This window comes from Meleagris gallopavo, chromosome 1, assembly GCF_905368555.1.
Source record: "Meleagris gallopavo chromosome 1, MGAL_WU_HG_1.1, whole genome shotgun sequence".
Lineage (NCBI taxonomy): Eukaryota > Metazoa > Chordata > Aves > Galliformes > Phasianidae > Meleagris > Meleagris gallopavo.
In genome coordinates this window covers 119253654-119268761 of record NC_139404.1, presented here as the reverse complement: position 1 = coordinate 119268761, position 15108 = coordinate 119253654, and the positions used below count along the sequence as shown (strand labels likewise).

The window sequence follows — 15108 nt, the reverse complement described above, 5'->3', positions numbered from 1 at the left end:
GGGAAACTCTTCAGGAGACTTGGAAGAACCACAGAATGATTAAGGTTGGAAAAGATCACTAAGAAATCTAGGCCAGATATGTCCAACCCATGGCCCAGCACAGCTCACGCTGCAGCCGCCTCTGCCCCACATCATCATGGTGGTGGATGTGCCCCACTGAGCAGCCCGGCCCAGCCCCAGGGCTGAAACCAGGGCACGGGGCACAGTGCAGTGCTAACTCAAGTGATGGCAAATAATTGTATGCATTTTGATTCATTGGCTAAGCATGGTGCTCTGAACAGTGAAAAATATGCAGCCGTGCTTTCCATTCTGATATAGGAATTCGAGATCAGGTTTCAAGATTGCCAAAAAATTATCAATTTTTTGGTAAATTTGTGACTTAGTTTTCAATCAGCATAAATGCATGACCTGCAAATTTTCAGATGGAATCTTTAGAGTCAGGTATTCAATTCAAAAACCCGATCATATCTCTCTCTTCTGGACTTTTATAATCCCTATTTTAGTAGAGACAAATGCCACTCACTTCACAGCCACGTCCTATTTGTATCATTGCATTTTGGCACTACATACATTTGTGAACAACTATTTTCAAGGGTGAAGCACACGAAGAATAAAATGTCATCAAAAACCTCTGAGGAACCCGTTGAGAGGTCACTGAGAATGCTAGCCACTGCCATTGAAGTAGGCTGATGTGTTTGTTTTATAGAAACAAGGCCACATATCCCACTAGTTTTATGAATTTGTTGCTCTCCTTTTGTATGTTTTAGTAAAAAATATTAGAAATTAAAATGTTTTGATGCTTATACACATTAACTGTAGTATATATTTTATGAGGGTGGCTCCAAAAGTAATGCCTCCTACTGTATTCTGTTGACCCATGACATCAGAGGCGAATGTTGGTGGTATGGCAGTAGAGGTTGGATGTTTCCACCAATATTTCAATACATGTTGTTGCCATGTGACAAATGGCAGCAGAGGGGCAGTCTGACACGACGGTGTCTGACATAGAAATGTGAATGAAGCAAAGGAATGGAATTTAAATCCTCCATACAGAAAAAATGGCACCTGCTGAAATTCATTGATGCTTGCTGAACATTTCTGGAGACCAACCAGTGGGTGGGAGAACAGTGAGGTTGTGGGCGGTGCATTTCAGCAGTGGTAGCACTGACAGTGGGCCATATTTGCTGGTGCAGATTGTTACCAGCACAGGATGCAGGCTCTTATTCATTGGTGGTGACAATGCATAGCTCATGGTTGATGACTGCTGAAGAAGAATGTTCTGTAGCTGAGAATTTGCTCTATCAATTAGTGTTGTTATGCTCTTTATATCTGTTGTTATTTCCATGGAAATAAATGGGAGGCATTACTTTTGGAGTGACCTACATACATGCAGCCCAAGATGATTCCTCTTCATTCAGTGTGGCGCAGGCAAGCCAAAATGTTGGACACCCATAACCTAGTCCAACCATCAGCCCTTCACCGAAAGAAGAAATTGATGCTCTTTTCTGTGGTCACTTAGCACTTCTTTCCAAAATCAAGATATTTTCAGTCCTGATCTGCAAAATGTCTTTTGTACTGCTAGTAGAATACGCAAGCAGGATTTTCTTTACCCAGCTCCTATAACCCTGCATGTGGAACCAGCCATACCAATACTTGCCGTTTCAGAAGCTTACTCTATTCTGTGGGCATGAATGAGACACTTCCATCTGAGCAATTTCACACTATTGTAACTCAATTTTCTTGTGGAAGACCATGTTGGATAAGCAGTATAGTCTCTCTAGATAGCTGAGACTTTAGATTGTAGAGTTTTACAAAGTAAAGTATGATGTAACTGAGCGATTTCCAAGATATAGGAAAAATTTCTTATTGCTGTGATGGAGGGAGGCAGTTTATTGTTGTACATCTTGTAAACGTATTTGTGAAGCCACTCAAGCCTTGCCTGGGGGACTTGGTAAGGTTAGTTGAATCAGCAAATCTTCTTTGCGTTGATGCAAGTTGCAGTTACACAAAAGGCTTTTGCCAGGGTTAAGTGGTGTCAGGCCCCGGACTGCAGCAGCATGCAGATTCTTTATGCTTAGGCGCTTGTGTCGGAAGCCCATCACTTTGAGAAGCAAAGACTTTATCATAGATGGGAACTCAGAGCTCTGCTGGCAAGTCATTAACGCATAGACCCGCTTCTGCATGACCAGCAAATGACCGACTCTGAAGAGCTGAGGCTTATGGTGTCAGCACCTGCTGCCTGCCCACTTCGTGGGGCAGGAACAGTCTGCAGGCTCTGAATAGTGCAGACAGCTATTAGTTGTGCTCTCCTCTAAGCAAAACACTGAGAAATGGCCTGTCCCGCGTGCCACTAGGTGGCACTTTAGGGACACGGCAGTCCCTCGGTTTCGTTCATTATGCATGGATGGGAGGCATCGCCAGAACTAGTTCTTTTTTTTTTTTTTTCCTTGATCAAATGTGGGTTGTATTTTTATTTTTATTTTTACTATCCGCCTGCTTCAGCAAGTCCCTGCCCCAGTGCCTGCTGAGCTTTGCAGGCTGGTCTGTGCGCAGCCCCTCTCGCTGGCCTTGTGGCCTGGCCTCAGCCTGCAGGTACCACAGCCATACAGCTGCCACAACTGTGGGGCTGACAGCCACAGGACAGCACTCAGCTGCTCAATACCTGTATATATATAGGTGATGTATTATTAGGAAATGTGTTATCAAACTGTTGGAAAATTGAAAATCTCATGGTTTTGGTATTAGCATTCCTATTTGTATTTCCTTCCACCAAGACACAGAGTTTACCTTTTTTTTTTTTTCCTTTTCAATTTTCTTCACTTTAAAATAATGTTCTGCAAGGAAGGCTGTTTTTAAAAATTAGTTTTTCTGCAATTATTAGGGTTTTCTTTCTTTTTTTCTCTTTTTTCTTTTTTTCCTTTTTTCTTTATTTTCCTTTCTTTTCTTTTTCCTTTTTTTTTTTTTCTTTTCTCCAGGCCATTGTTTTATCCTAATTTCAGTTTTCCTTCTTATTTGTAATTGACATTGTAGAGTTCAAGTCTACTTGATTATTTCTACATTGCTTGAACACACCGCATTTTATCTAGACATAAATAAGAGAGAGTTGGTCTCTTTTATATTCCATTCTGTAGGATAAATTGCTGAATTCTTGCTTGTGGTGCCAAATTTGATGGAGACTCCAATGAGAGCATGAGCACCAGAAACAGCCTGCCTGGCCAGATTGCTGGAGGTTCTGGTGCCCCTATCAAAGAAAGTTGTTTCAGAGCTGTCTCTCACACATCCACCATTGCACTGTGTTATACAGCAGAGCTATACCATGAGGATTTCAGAGAGCATGCATACTACATGACTCTCCAAAATAGTGGATTTACTCTTGATGATGTCTGTAAATGGGCGATTTGTCAAAGTGATGTGATTTGATGCCAACTTTATTGCGTGACTCTGCTGGGGATTTGAGCTTTGCTATCACCAAATCATTTGTGAAAGCCCCGTGGATCTGCCAGAGTGCAGCTACCAGTGCTTTGAGCTTTGATTTCTTTCAAATGTATAAAAAGTGGTTATAGAAGTCAGGGAGGTTACGGGCTATTCAGATTGCTGATAAAGAGATGTTACATTGCATTAAATGCATTTTTAAAGGTCTTTGATTTTTGTAGACAGAAAAAAAAAAATTGCTTTTTCCATTTCACTCTCCTATTTGCAGCAGAAATCAACAGATATAAAAGGAGCTCTTCAATCTCAATGAGAAAGGTTTCCAGAACTGAAATGTTGCTAACCAATAGCTATTTGGAATCCAGATGCTTACGGTACTAATATTCCAATAGTAGTGGAAAGTTACAGTAAGTTTATTTTTATTTTGCCATCAGATAACACTACAGATGTGGCACACCTAGAGGAGGGGGAGCAATCTTGTCAGCCAAGACAAATCTTCCTCCTCTCCAGAGGAATTTCACATGCATTTTAAAAAAAGATCACAAATCTCTCTCCTCTGTGTACATGTTCAACACTGTACGGTTGAAGAGCGGCAGTAACCTGACAGAACTGCTTTTCCCCTGCAGCTTTCTGCTGAGCTCTTATTGTTTTTGTTACAACAGAAAGGAAAGTGGAATGAAAAAAAGAAAAGTCCTTCATTTTTAAATACACCGAATTCTGCACATTCTGTCATTTTTTTAACCTATGGTTTAACGCTGTGAAACTTCTGCCCGCTTCAGAACTTGATGGGTCTAAGAAGAAATCTCCTGGCAACAGCAAATTAGGTTCTTCAGCGTGTGACAGGTTATTTTTTTGGCTAAAATTCCAGCCCCTTTAAAGTTTGAGGTTTGCCTTGAACTCCTTTTTTCTAAACACAAGCTTTCACCTGGGTGGAAATGAGTCTTTTTGGAGGAGAAAGCTCGATGGCAGGCTGCCTGTCCTGCCTGGGGGCTGCTGTCAGCTTGGCTCCGACTTGACAGGAGCTGGGAAAGAAGAGAAGAGGCAGTCTGCGAGTGCCAAGTGCCCTCAGCCTCCCCACTGCTGCCTGCCTTCCCGTCTTCAAAAGCCAGCTGAGGCTTTTTAGACAGAAAACAGGCGTGCCCTGTTTATACCGTGTTTGCTGCAGCATGCCCAGGGACAGGCAGCTCCAAATCCCGGTGCCCTCGCGTAGCAGATGTGCCATGCCATGTCGTGCTGGAGCAAATTGAACAGTGCTGGAAGATCTCAGGGTGGGCACCGCCAAGGGTTAACCCTCTTTCTGATGTTCGCCTGTGTCAGACACGCTGCTGGGAGGGAGTTGTGGTTTGCTGAAGTGTAGACCTGTGCTTTGAGGGTTCAGCTTGGTTTCTGTTTGAAACATGAGAAAGGAGGAAGGAAGAAGATTATTTGCCTTTTTCTTTTATGGCTGGTGTTTTCAGTAGCTTTACTGGAATTTTTGGTATAATTCATACTTTCTCACTCCAGCCTTACCAGCTTCAAAGATAGAGGCTTACGCCAGTGAATTTTCATCTGTTTCAGGAGGTGATAAGGTGATGGGGTGCAGCCACGATCCTTCTAGCATTTATCCACCCTCACCTTGGTTTTTCATTTGAGTACCTAGGCCTCAGGGAGAGCCCTGGAAGGAATTCTGGGAACAAGGCCATTTATATTTAGAGATGCATATAGTTCCTAATTTTTCTCAGGAAAAAAAAAAAAATACAACACTTTTTCTCTTATTTCCTAGCACAGTGAAACACAAGAAAATAGTTTCATTAGAAGCCAACAAAATACATATGTCATCCATTCAGCTGTCACCCTAGGACTCTATTTCCCCTCCCGTTGAATTGTTAAAGTAACTTTTCTTTTGTGTATGATGTTTTCTTTCACTGATGTTATTGCATGTGACTGCTAGTTGTTTTATGGGTGTAGTAAATGACTGATTTGTTGTTACAGACAGAGCAAGTATCTGAGGTTGAATTACATCCTCAGATGAATAGACCCCCATCCCAGACAGAAGAAAACAGCTCAGCAAAAAAGGTGAGACCTGCGTGTTGTACCGTTGTTGATTGATTTGCCTTCATCAACAAACGTAGTTGTTTTAAGATTTAAAGCAATTAAACTGAGGGTTAGGGTTACGTTTTTACATGTTTACCTTCTCTGGAGGTCAAGGCACTAGAGAGAACTGGGATGGTGTGTGACATCAGCTCTGATAAATCATTAAGAAGGCTCTTAGTACATACACATCAATGCACGTGCTTGAAGAAAGGGAGCTTGCCATTTGTTTCAAATCAATAGGGGGCTTGTGAAGCTTTAGGGGAGACAAAAAAGGATTTGATTGTGCTTGACCCCTTTCTCACTGTAATTCTTCCAAATTGTGATGCACTTCTTGCTTACAGTTATTGAGGATTCAGTTTTGATGTAAACGTCTGATGTAAGTCAGAATCTGCTACTAAAGTGTACATACAGTGGGGGAGATTTGCTCAAAATATTTGCTTACAGTGTGCAATTTCTAATATCCTTTTGTATGAACACAATTTGTATGAAGTAATCACTGAAGTTGTAGTGGCATTCTTCACAGATCCTGGCTTATGAATGGAATGGCCCCATCAGAGTCTGTGAGCATTTCCCTGCTCCTGGTCATGTTCCCCGTGCCTCCTTCCATCAGCCTTAGACAAAACAGGTTTTTGATAGGGGGCAAAGGCAGATCCTCCCTTCTCCTCCCCCTTCAGCATCCAAAGAGCATACACAAAACCTTTGCTCATCCCAATCAAGAACTGCTGTCAGGTGATACGTCTAGTACACGTCTTGCCAGGGAGCATCATCACACTTCCTCCCTAATGGGAGGTGCAGACAAATGCTCTAGTGTCCATTCCTGTACGTGATGAAGCTTTCCAGGCAGTGTCCTAGCTCCACCTGTGCTCAATACATCCTATTTCTATCCTAGCCCTGTTTGTTTCTTGCTACATTACAGCCCTGTTGGGACAGTGAAATTCTTGTGGTTCACCTTCTTCATGCTCATCCTCTTCCCACTGGGCACCCAAAAATACAGAGCAGCACCTGGCTGTGGGGTGCAGAAAGCACGTGGTTGGCACACTGCTGACTCAGCTTGTAGGGCTGGTGCAACAACAGCCAAAGAGCCCTTTTGCTTTTAGGTATTAGGTATTTCTTCCAGTACTGTGCTTGAAATGGAACATAGATTAATCCTGGGGATTTTGAAGTATGTTGGAGTTTTAAGGTAGACTGCAGTTGCGTACTTGAAATCCCAGTAGTTCATAGCTGTTGAAGGCATACACAAGTTCCTTTCCTGCCATACATCATGAGCTATGTGCAAGCATAGGATTTCAGAGCACAATGTTATCTGAGTTCTGTGCAGTGCTGATATGCTGATGTCTGGATTAAAAGGTCTCATCATATTCTGAATTGTTTTTAAAGTAATGGCAGAACTGTTTATTTTTTAAATGTCTAGACCCCTTCTCTCCTTATAATTCTAATTCTTCTAATAATTTTAATTACTAATGGCCTTATGTTGGTTTTTTTTCTGGTGCTGTGCCAGTCATACTAGTCTCTTCTGCTGAGTCAGGCTGTTTACCATAGCTCCTTTTCTTAGGATTGCTTTGTCACTGTATGCTTCTTTGTTTAGTTTTACTCCTATATTATTAACAAATGACCAAACCATAGTAAGGAAGATAGTCTGACCCAGTAGCATACACGGTGCAAGTGATAGTAAAACTTGATCTCTGCTGTTAATTGTGATATCAAATATGTAACTTTTGTCAAATCACTTCATTTTTTTGAGTCTTAGCTTTCTCATTCTTGAAATAGAGCAGTAAAAGTTATATTGCTTGTAGAAGCGATCTAGTAATTAAATGCTCTGAAAGGCACATATTTATATTTCAGCATAAAAGCAGCTATAAAGTATTAAACCCACTTCCCATTGCAAAAAAGTAAGAAAAAAAAGAGGTAACTTAAAGGCGTGAAAACAGTTCTTACTACTTAAAGGCATAAAAATCTAAAGCTTTTTGTTTTACCTGCAGAGTGGACTCTCTCTACGATGTAATTTATTGAGAGATATAACTGGACTTCTACACTTCCAACATGTTGATTTTGCATGGATGATTTTATGCATGTGTCTTTCTAAGCTTTTTTCGATGTTGATTCATGTCAGAGAGTTGGGGGGGAAGCAGGGAGAGAATGTGTGCTAGGGGGTGAAGGACTGAGGTAGGAAATGGGATGGAAATGATTGATGATTGGTTTCTATTGACTGAGCGCAATTAGAAATAAATCTTGCTTTGGTCACGATGATTTGGGGCCAACTTAGGGCTAGTGTATACATTCACACCCCTTCTATCCCTTTCCCAAATGCAATCCAGTTCTGAAGAGCCTGTCATCCAGATGAAGATGGAACAGCAGTGTAATCGTTTCACTCGTTAAAGGGTCATAGGAGTTATTGTTCCTTTGAACTAAGTCAAAAACCCAAGAGGCTATTACCGAATTTAGATTAAGCCCTGTACCACTTTAAATTATGAAAGCTTAGGCCAGATGTCAGCAATTTCTGTCCCGACCTGGTGATGGGACGCATACGACCTGACTTAACTTTGCTGTGCTTCTTCCTTGCAGGAGGTTGTTCTTGCTCAACCGCCCTCCAAGCCGGCCCGCAGGAAGCTCCGGACAGAGGTGCAGGGGCTGGAGACCCCTGAGCTTTCTCCTACCGTAAATGTGACCTCTTCCCTGCCAGCAGCAAAGCCTCACCTCCCAGTCCAAAAGTAAACAAGCTATACCATGCATGCCTAACTGCACCATCAGATCTGACGTGGCAGGGTTTGCTCTTTGCGTGATTTTGTGCTTAACAATTCCGGCTTTCAGAATACTTCACAAGATACAGGTTTCTGAAATTTTCGTCTGTCCACTCCAGTGCAGACTAAAGCTGTAATGACTCTAAGTTGATAAGCCTCTGCAAAAGGTCCTGATTTGTCCTATCTCTGTGCCTGGTAAGGCACATCTGAAGAGCAAGCCTTGCCTTACTGTTCAGTCAGCATCTCTAAGTCAACTCCTTTTAGCATTGTGAGCGTGCGTTTTCACATTGCACAAACCTTATGGAATTTTGATCATTTGCTTGGACAGATAGAGCAAGTTCAGTGCCCAAGAATCTGAGTTGTTGACTGCTTGATGCGTATCCTTGTGACATTTTTTCCTCACGAGGAGGGTTAGAAATGAGCCATAGGCCACCTGTGATAATCAAGTACCAAACCCAGCATGTGTTGTTTGCTCTCATAAAAACAGGTTGAAGCTGTTAGCAACAAAACTTATAGGATTTCAATGTAAATGTATTTAATAGCAGTATAGAAGGGGAACAAGAAATGGTAAGTGAAGGCATTTGAAGCCCTTTTGCATCTATACATCTCCCTCAATAGGAATTGTCTAGCCTGCTTTCACCCAAAGCCTTACAAAGACATCTGATTCAGCGTGAAACTACATGGAGCTGCCCCAGTCAGTTGAGCAGTTCTTGGCAAGCCATTTGTCAGCAGACCAAATCTATGTTTCAGAGATGGAGATTAGAAGAAATGATAAGACTCATAGGATGCGCTGCTTTGTCCTTTAGGAGTGCAAATTCCATAGTGGTTCAAAGACAGAGAATAGCATTTGTTAATGTCTCAACTTAATCCTGTCTTGTCGATCACTTTCCTTAGAAGTTCAAATGGAGCTGTATCTTCCTGGGTTGTTTTTTTTTTTTGTTTGTGTGTGTGCTACTGTTTGTTTCCTGATGGTTTTACTCTATAGCCTGTGGAGAGCAGTTTGAAGCAAAATAGTGAAGCAGAAAGCTGATGGTTCACTGGAAGATAATAGCATAAAGACCAGAGTGCGCTGCAAAAGAACCTGTTGTAAAGATCAGTGCCATCAGCTCTGTTAAGAGAGTGAGCTAATGAAGACAGCATACCATTATGGACCTTATTTAAATAGGATATCTGTTTTACATAAAATTTATCATTGAATAACTTTTGCTGCCTTACGTAAAACATTAAAGTAACCTATCTGGAATGAGGCTTGGATATTCACCTACTATTTTCTATATTTTTGTTCCTTTTTCCTTTCACTACCTCCATCTCTTAGAGTAGATCGGTCTTTATATATTGAGCTGTCTCTGTTTATACCTAACTGCCCGATAGCAATTTCCTCCAACTCAGTCACCGTGGGTCATAAAGTCATAATGATAATAGGTGAGGAATCTTTCATTTACACTGCCAAAGAGATAAGACAAGTCTGTAAGTCATCTACCTGTATCTGTTTGTGACATCAGATGGTTTTGGTAGAAATAACTACTTTTGGGGGGGAGGGGAAAGAGGGGGGAAGATGAATTTTCTAAGTGAAGAAGCTCTAGAATCAGTAAGTCCTCAAAATAATCTGAGACAGTATTTTCATACCGATGTCCTTTTTTTTCTGAATAGAATGGTTTTTGTGTTTTCTTTTAACCACTCCTGAATTGTTAAACTGTGCAGTGTCTGAAAACGGCTAAAATGCAGACACTGCAGGAAGTACAGCTATGTAAGGGCTTTTCTTAAGCTGAATCAAGTTTTAAAATAATTGAGACAGCCTAAAATGTTTCTGTCACTTGAATTAAGGAGTGTGACCACTTTACTTTCAACCCCCATCTCACTTGGGGGTTACATTTTTCTTCATTTAAATATGTAGTTTGTACTTATCTTCGAAGCATATTCCGGTGTGTATAGTGTGTAGACGCACAGAATGGATGGCTGGTCTTCTGGCATCAGTCACTGTTGTTGGGGCTGTTAATTGAAATGTTTTCTATTTATCTGTCTGGCAGACAGACTTCCAAGCAGAAAAGGGCTATTCAGACTGCTATACGAAAAAACAAAGAAGCCAATGCTGTGCTCGCCAGGTTAAACAGTGAGCTCCAGCAGCAGCTAAAGGTAAGGAATGCACTGAAAATCAGTGACAGAGCTCCCTACAATTGGTTGTGTGGTAGGGCTAGCAGAGAATCTACTTCATCCTTTCAGATGAAACCTACTGCGTTACTTCCTAACTTTGTGGAAGAGAATAACTGTATTGTATGTGTGGCTAAAATTAGACATTCCAGGAAAAGTTACCACCTATGTGCATATGGCTTCGTTGGCAGCTGGAATAAGTCTAGAGGATGTACCTTGTCTTTCTGAAAAGTCTGGGTAATGAGATGGTAGCACCCACCACAGGTATAGCTATCTTGTCATCTGATCAGTTGTGCTCCATCGCTGTCTCCTGGAGTCACACATTTGGTGTACATGGACTGGCTAAACAATGCTCTCCACCTGTTGGCTTGTCTTTTAACATGTTCTTAAGGGGCTACTTTCTTATAAATATTCTGGTTTTTATTGTTCCCTCTGTCCAAAGATATAACCAAATTCAGCTTTATATCTGCTATGGCTTTTTTCTTTCCTTGTGTATTATGAACACACTTGCCTGGGAAAGGCAAGGGACCCCCAGTTACATTTGTTCTCTAGTCAAGATGGAAGTCTGATTCCTTGTTCAATATTAACATAATTTCTTAACTCACTTGCTTGAGTTTATCTATAGTCTTTCTTTTCTTCCATATGCTACCTTCAGTGTGCTTTGATTCACATAATAGGCCTATGCTGTTACCTATTTATTACTTCTATTACCTGTGGTTGAGCGGTAGTGGTGTGGTGTTTTGGGACAGCAAGGAGAATTACTGGAACAGCGGAGCCCCGGACCTCTTCTCAGCACCAACAATTTGCCAGGCTGCTCTTCATGGGTGTGGGGTTATGTGCAAGTGCTGAAAAAAATCTCTCTTCATCCTCCAGGAGGTCCACAAGGAACGAATTGCCTTGGAAACGCAGCTGGAGCAGCTACGCCCTGTAACCGTCTTGTGACCTCCAGCTCACTGTGCAGCAGCAGAGCACGTGCACCAACAGCCTTGCAACCACCAAGGTGACGTGGTGGGGTCCCTGGCTTGCCCTCCACACCCTGCTGCACCTGCTTGCCTCTGCAGAGGGGGAAGGTACAGAAAGCAAATACCAAACTGTCAGATGGCTCTGGGCAGGTGCTTTGCCCTCTTCTCTCCCTCTTCCCAACCTAACGTGTAAATGCAGTTTGCCACTGAAATGAATGAGAGTATTTTATTTATGCCAAGAGTCCCTGATTTATACATATTCTTGCAACGCCTCCTATCCTGAATATTAAGAGGTACATAATTCCAGAATTGGTGTTTAAATATAAAACCCATCCTCTGAGATGGGTTCCTGGATGTTACCAGTTCCTGTAGGATGGTAGAGGACGTGTGGATTGAAAGCACAGCAGGAATCCAACACATTAGATGAAAAGAGTCTCTATCCACAATCATGTGTCAGATAATTATTTTCTTAGTGCTGTTTATTATTCAATCACAGATGTATTTTAATGTTAGAGAACTTGTATTTTATAAGTTACAATTCGTAAGAGAGAACAGTAAAAATATTAAATTTTTATTATTTTGGAAATTACAAAAAAAAAATCTGTTTTTTGAGCTATAACTCTTTCCTATCACTCATATTTGATCAGTTGCTTGCAACTGACGGTGTCTCTGCATAAAAAATTTCTTCAAACCAACAGTGTATTTCTAACAAGAGGTTAAAAATGCATTCTGGGCATTTTTGTAAAAGCTGTCCTGAGTATATTTGTATTGGTCTGCTTTGTTGTTTTTTTAACAGCTGCTAATTTGTTTTAAGTACATGTGTAAGAACTGTATTTCTAAAAGAAGAGAGAGATCAGAACTGCTTCACATGAGATTGTAAAATGTATGATGGAACCAATTGCTTTGTACCGCAGGCTTTCATTCAGGTTCTGTTGCACCTCACTGGAGATACCACTGATAGGATGAAGCTGCTAATGCCCATCTGGTTTTCAAATGAAGAAACAAAGATTATTATTATTATTATTATTATTGTTTTTACCTGGTCTGCTCCAAGGCCAATTGAACTCCATGGAAAATTTTCATGGGTGCAGTGGTCATTGGCTTTGATCTCAGTTCTCGTGATGGAAGCTGTCTAATTAATGTTGCTTTATCTCTTAAGGGGCCAATATTCTTATACTGAGTGATTTCAGAGATATTATGAACCTTGCTCCCTTCATGGATATGATGTATGCTGTGCTGCTAGGGTATGTCACCTAATTGTTAGTCATTTTAAACACAATGCTGCTTGTGTTTCATATCCAGTTGTTTATTGACTTAATATAAGTATACACCTTGCAAAAACTGTGCAACAGATTGGGGGTTTTTTTGGACCATTTTTGGTCTTACACATTCTCCCATTAGCTATATGATGGCTCTGGGGTAGAGAGGAAAGAGGAGCAAATTTGAAATAAGTAGGTGGCCTCCCTTTGGGGTGTGTCATAGCATGGCTGCAGTGAGATATCGGAGGGCATCAGAACAGCCAAGAGTTTTGTTTGGAGATAAATGACATCAACGGGAAAGTGTAAAGTGATGAGGAAACATATTATTTTTGCTGCAGTGGTTGCGGATGTGGGATATGGATCCAGAATTCTAAAGGTGACTTTAGTCTCAACACTTACTGCAGAATTGTTAACAAAAATCTGTTTGTATAACACACTGCTTTTGATTATACTAAACATCACTTTGTGAATGAGCAACAGCCTTTTCTCTGGATTTGGGACTTTTTTTGTGGGACTGTTGCTTAGATGGAGTCAGATGGTCATTTCTGATCAGTGACAAAATGTGAGAGCTGCAGACTCCTGGGAAGCTGCAAAAGAGCTATTGTCCTTGTGCTGTCAGTGGTGCTGTTTGAAAACTAGCATCGTTTATTTGTAACATTGAGTCATTCCTGAAATTTTATTTAGGTTAAGTGCTCTTCTGTGTTTGCATTTTAGTTCTCATGTTGCGTTTGGTTAATAAACCCCCGCTATTAAATTGGAAATAACCATATGGCACCTTTCGTTTTTTCTTTTATGTGTGATTTTTGAGGAAAACTTTTCAATGATTCTGAAGAAACAATATGTATATTGCATTTTTAAGACAGTGAGTGACTATTTCACGTTTAATAGGGACTTCCTCTGGTGTCATCCTCCATTTACTTCACTTGAGTTATTCATTGAATAGGTGGTGTTCAAAGATTCGTAGAATCATAGAATGGCCTGGGTTGAAAAGGACCACAATGATCATCTAGTTTCAGTCCCCCTGCTGTGTGCAGGGTTGCCAACCACCAGACCAGGCTGCCCAGAGCCACATCCAGCCTGGCCTTGAATGCCTCCAGGGATGGGGCATCCACGACCTCCTTGGGCAACCTGTTCCAGTGCGTCACCACGCTCTGTGTGGAAAAACTTCCTCCTAATATCCAAGAGTAGAAAAGGCTGTTTTCTGTCTTTTTCCACCTAAAGTACCTGATTACCAACAAAGAAGTATATACTTAGTTGTTAGTCTACCATAGGAGTTAGTAAATTTATAACTTCACTGTCTCCGAGGTTAGATTTTGAGAGGTGCAATCAAATGCCATGCTTAGCTTTAAGGCCTAGAATATGAGTTAATTCATATTCTGTATGGTGTAGTATTTGCTGTGATGATGATACAGTAGTTGACATGGAGATCAAAACAGGATATTCAAGGAGAAATGTTGCTGTGTTATGCATATGTTGCCTGAAAACGTTCTTCTGCGTTTCTTAGTCCTTAAACATTTGTGGTATCCCATCCAAAATAATAAAGCTTCCCCACTTTTGGGAGGCTGTTAACATTTTGAGAGAGACAGGAGAAGGCATAATGCAGCTGTGTTTCTGACAGTTGTTTCATGCAGCTATGCCCATGGCTACTATTAACAGACCAGACTCTGACTGGTCAAAATTCATATCTAAATCCAGTACTGCAGATTTACAGATCACAAGAAAGTGATCAGCTTTAAGCCAGGAGTGCCTGGATCAGAACAGAAGCTGGGACCTGCTTGTGCCTAACTAGGGAGCAAGAGCAGCTTCCTACACACCAAATCTTGCTTTCCTTGATTCCTTTTCTGTAAGCATTAGTACAAAGCAGAGTATCTCCAGCAAGGTAGGATACCCAAAAAGAGAAGCTAGAACATAGCTTCCTAACATCTGGGAGCACGCACTGACCATGCAAAGTGCACCTTTTTATGTCTTTGCTTTCTTATAGCTATTCCAGTTTGGACAATTGAATAGTTTTGTCCACAAGACTGCGCGGAGCAGGGTCCTAAAGAGGCTATTGCACATCCCAGATAAGGATCTTCCTTGGAGTGAGATTGTATGTGTAAGTGTTCACTCACACATCATAGAATCATAGGTTGGAAGACCTCTAAGATCATCTGGTCCAACAATCCACCAGTATTTCCCACTAAGCCATGTTACCATGTTCCTCAGTACAACATCTAAATGTTTCTTGAACACCTCCAGGGATTGTGCACTTCTTTATGGATCTGTTTGTGTTTGTTACATCCAATAACTTTCTATATTTGTTTCAGTATGTGGTAAGAAAGAGGAAGAATGCCTAGCTAAGTACAGTGAGTGGTTACCTTCATAAATGAAGCCATCTTTATTGGAGCCTTTAAATATAAACAGTGACCTGATAATTATGCAAGGTAAACAGTTTCTACTTCACAAGCATTCGTTTGAACAAACTGTCTGAGAAAAAAACATCAGTCCTTGGTGATCAAT

The 15108-nt window shown here is 41.1% G+C and overlaps 1 protein-coding gene across 3 annotated transcripts in view; it reads left to right on the top strand.

The window, feature by feature from the left end:
* The window catches only part of REPS2 (RALBP1 associated Eps domain containing 2), a 96093-nt gene extending 82720 nt beyond the window's left edge, over positions 1 to 13373 (top strand). For all 3 annotated transcript variants that reach the window (XM_085211534.1, XM_085211525.1, XM_085211517.1), the window contains exons 15-18: positions 5401 to 5484; positions 8065 to 8210; positions 10268 to 10373; positions 11262 to 13373. In XM_085211534.1, coding sequence (XP_085067660.1) covers positions 5401 to 5484; positions 8065 to 8210; positions 10268 to 10373; positions 11262 to 11330 — 405 coding nt within the window. In that variant the 3' untranslated portion in view covers positions 11331 to 13373. The remainder of the gene's footprint in view (positions 1 to 5400; positions 5485 to 8064; positions 8211 to 10267; positions 10374 to 11261) is intronic.
* Positions 13374 to 15108: the final 1735 nt, after the last annotated feature.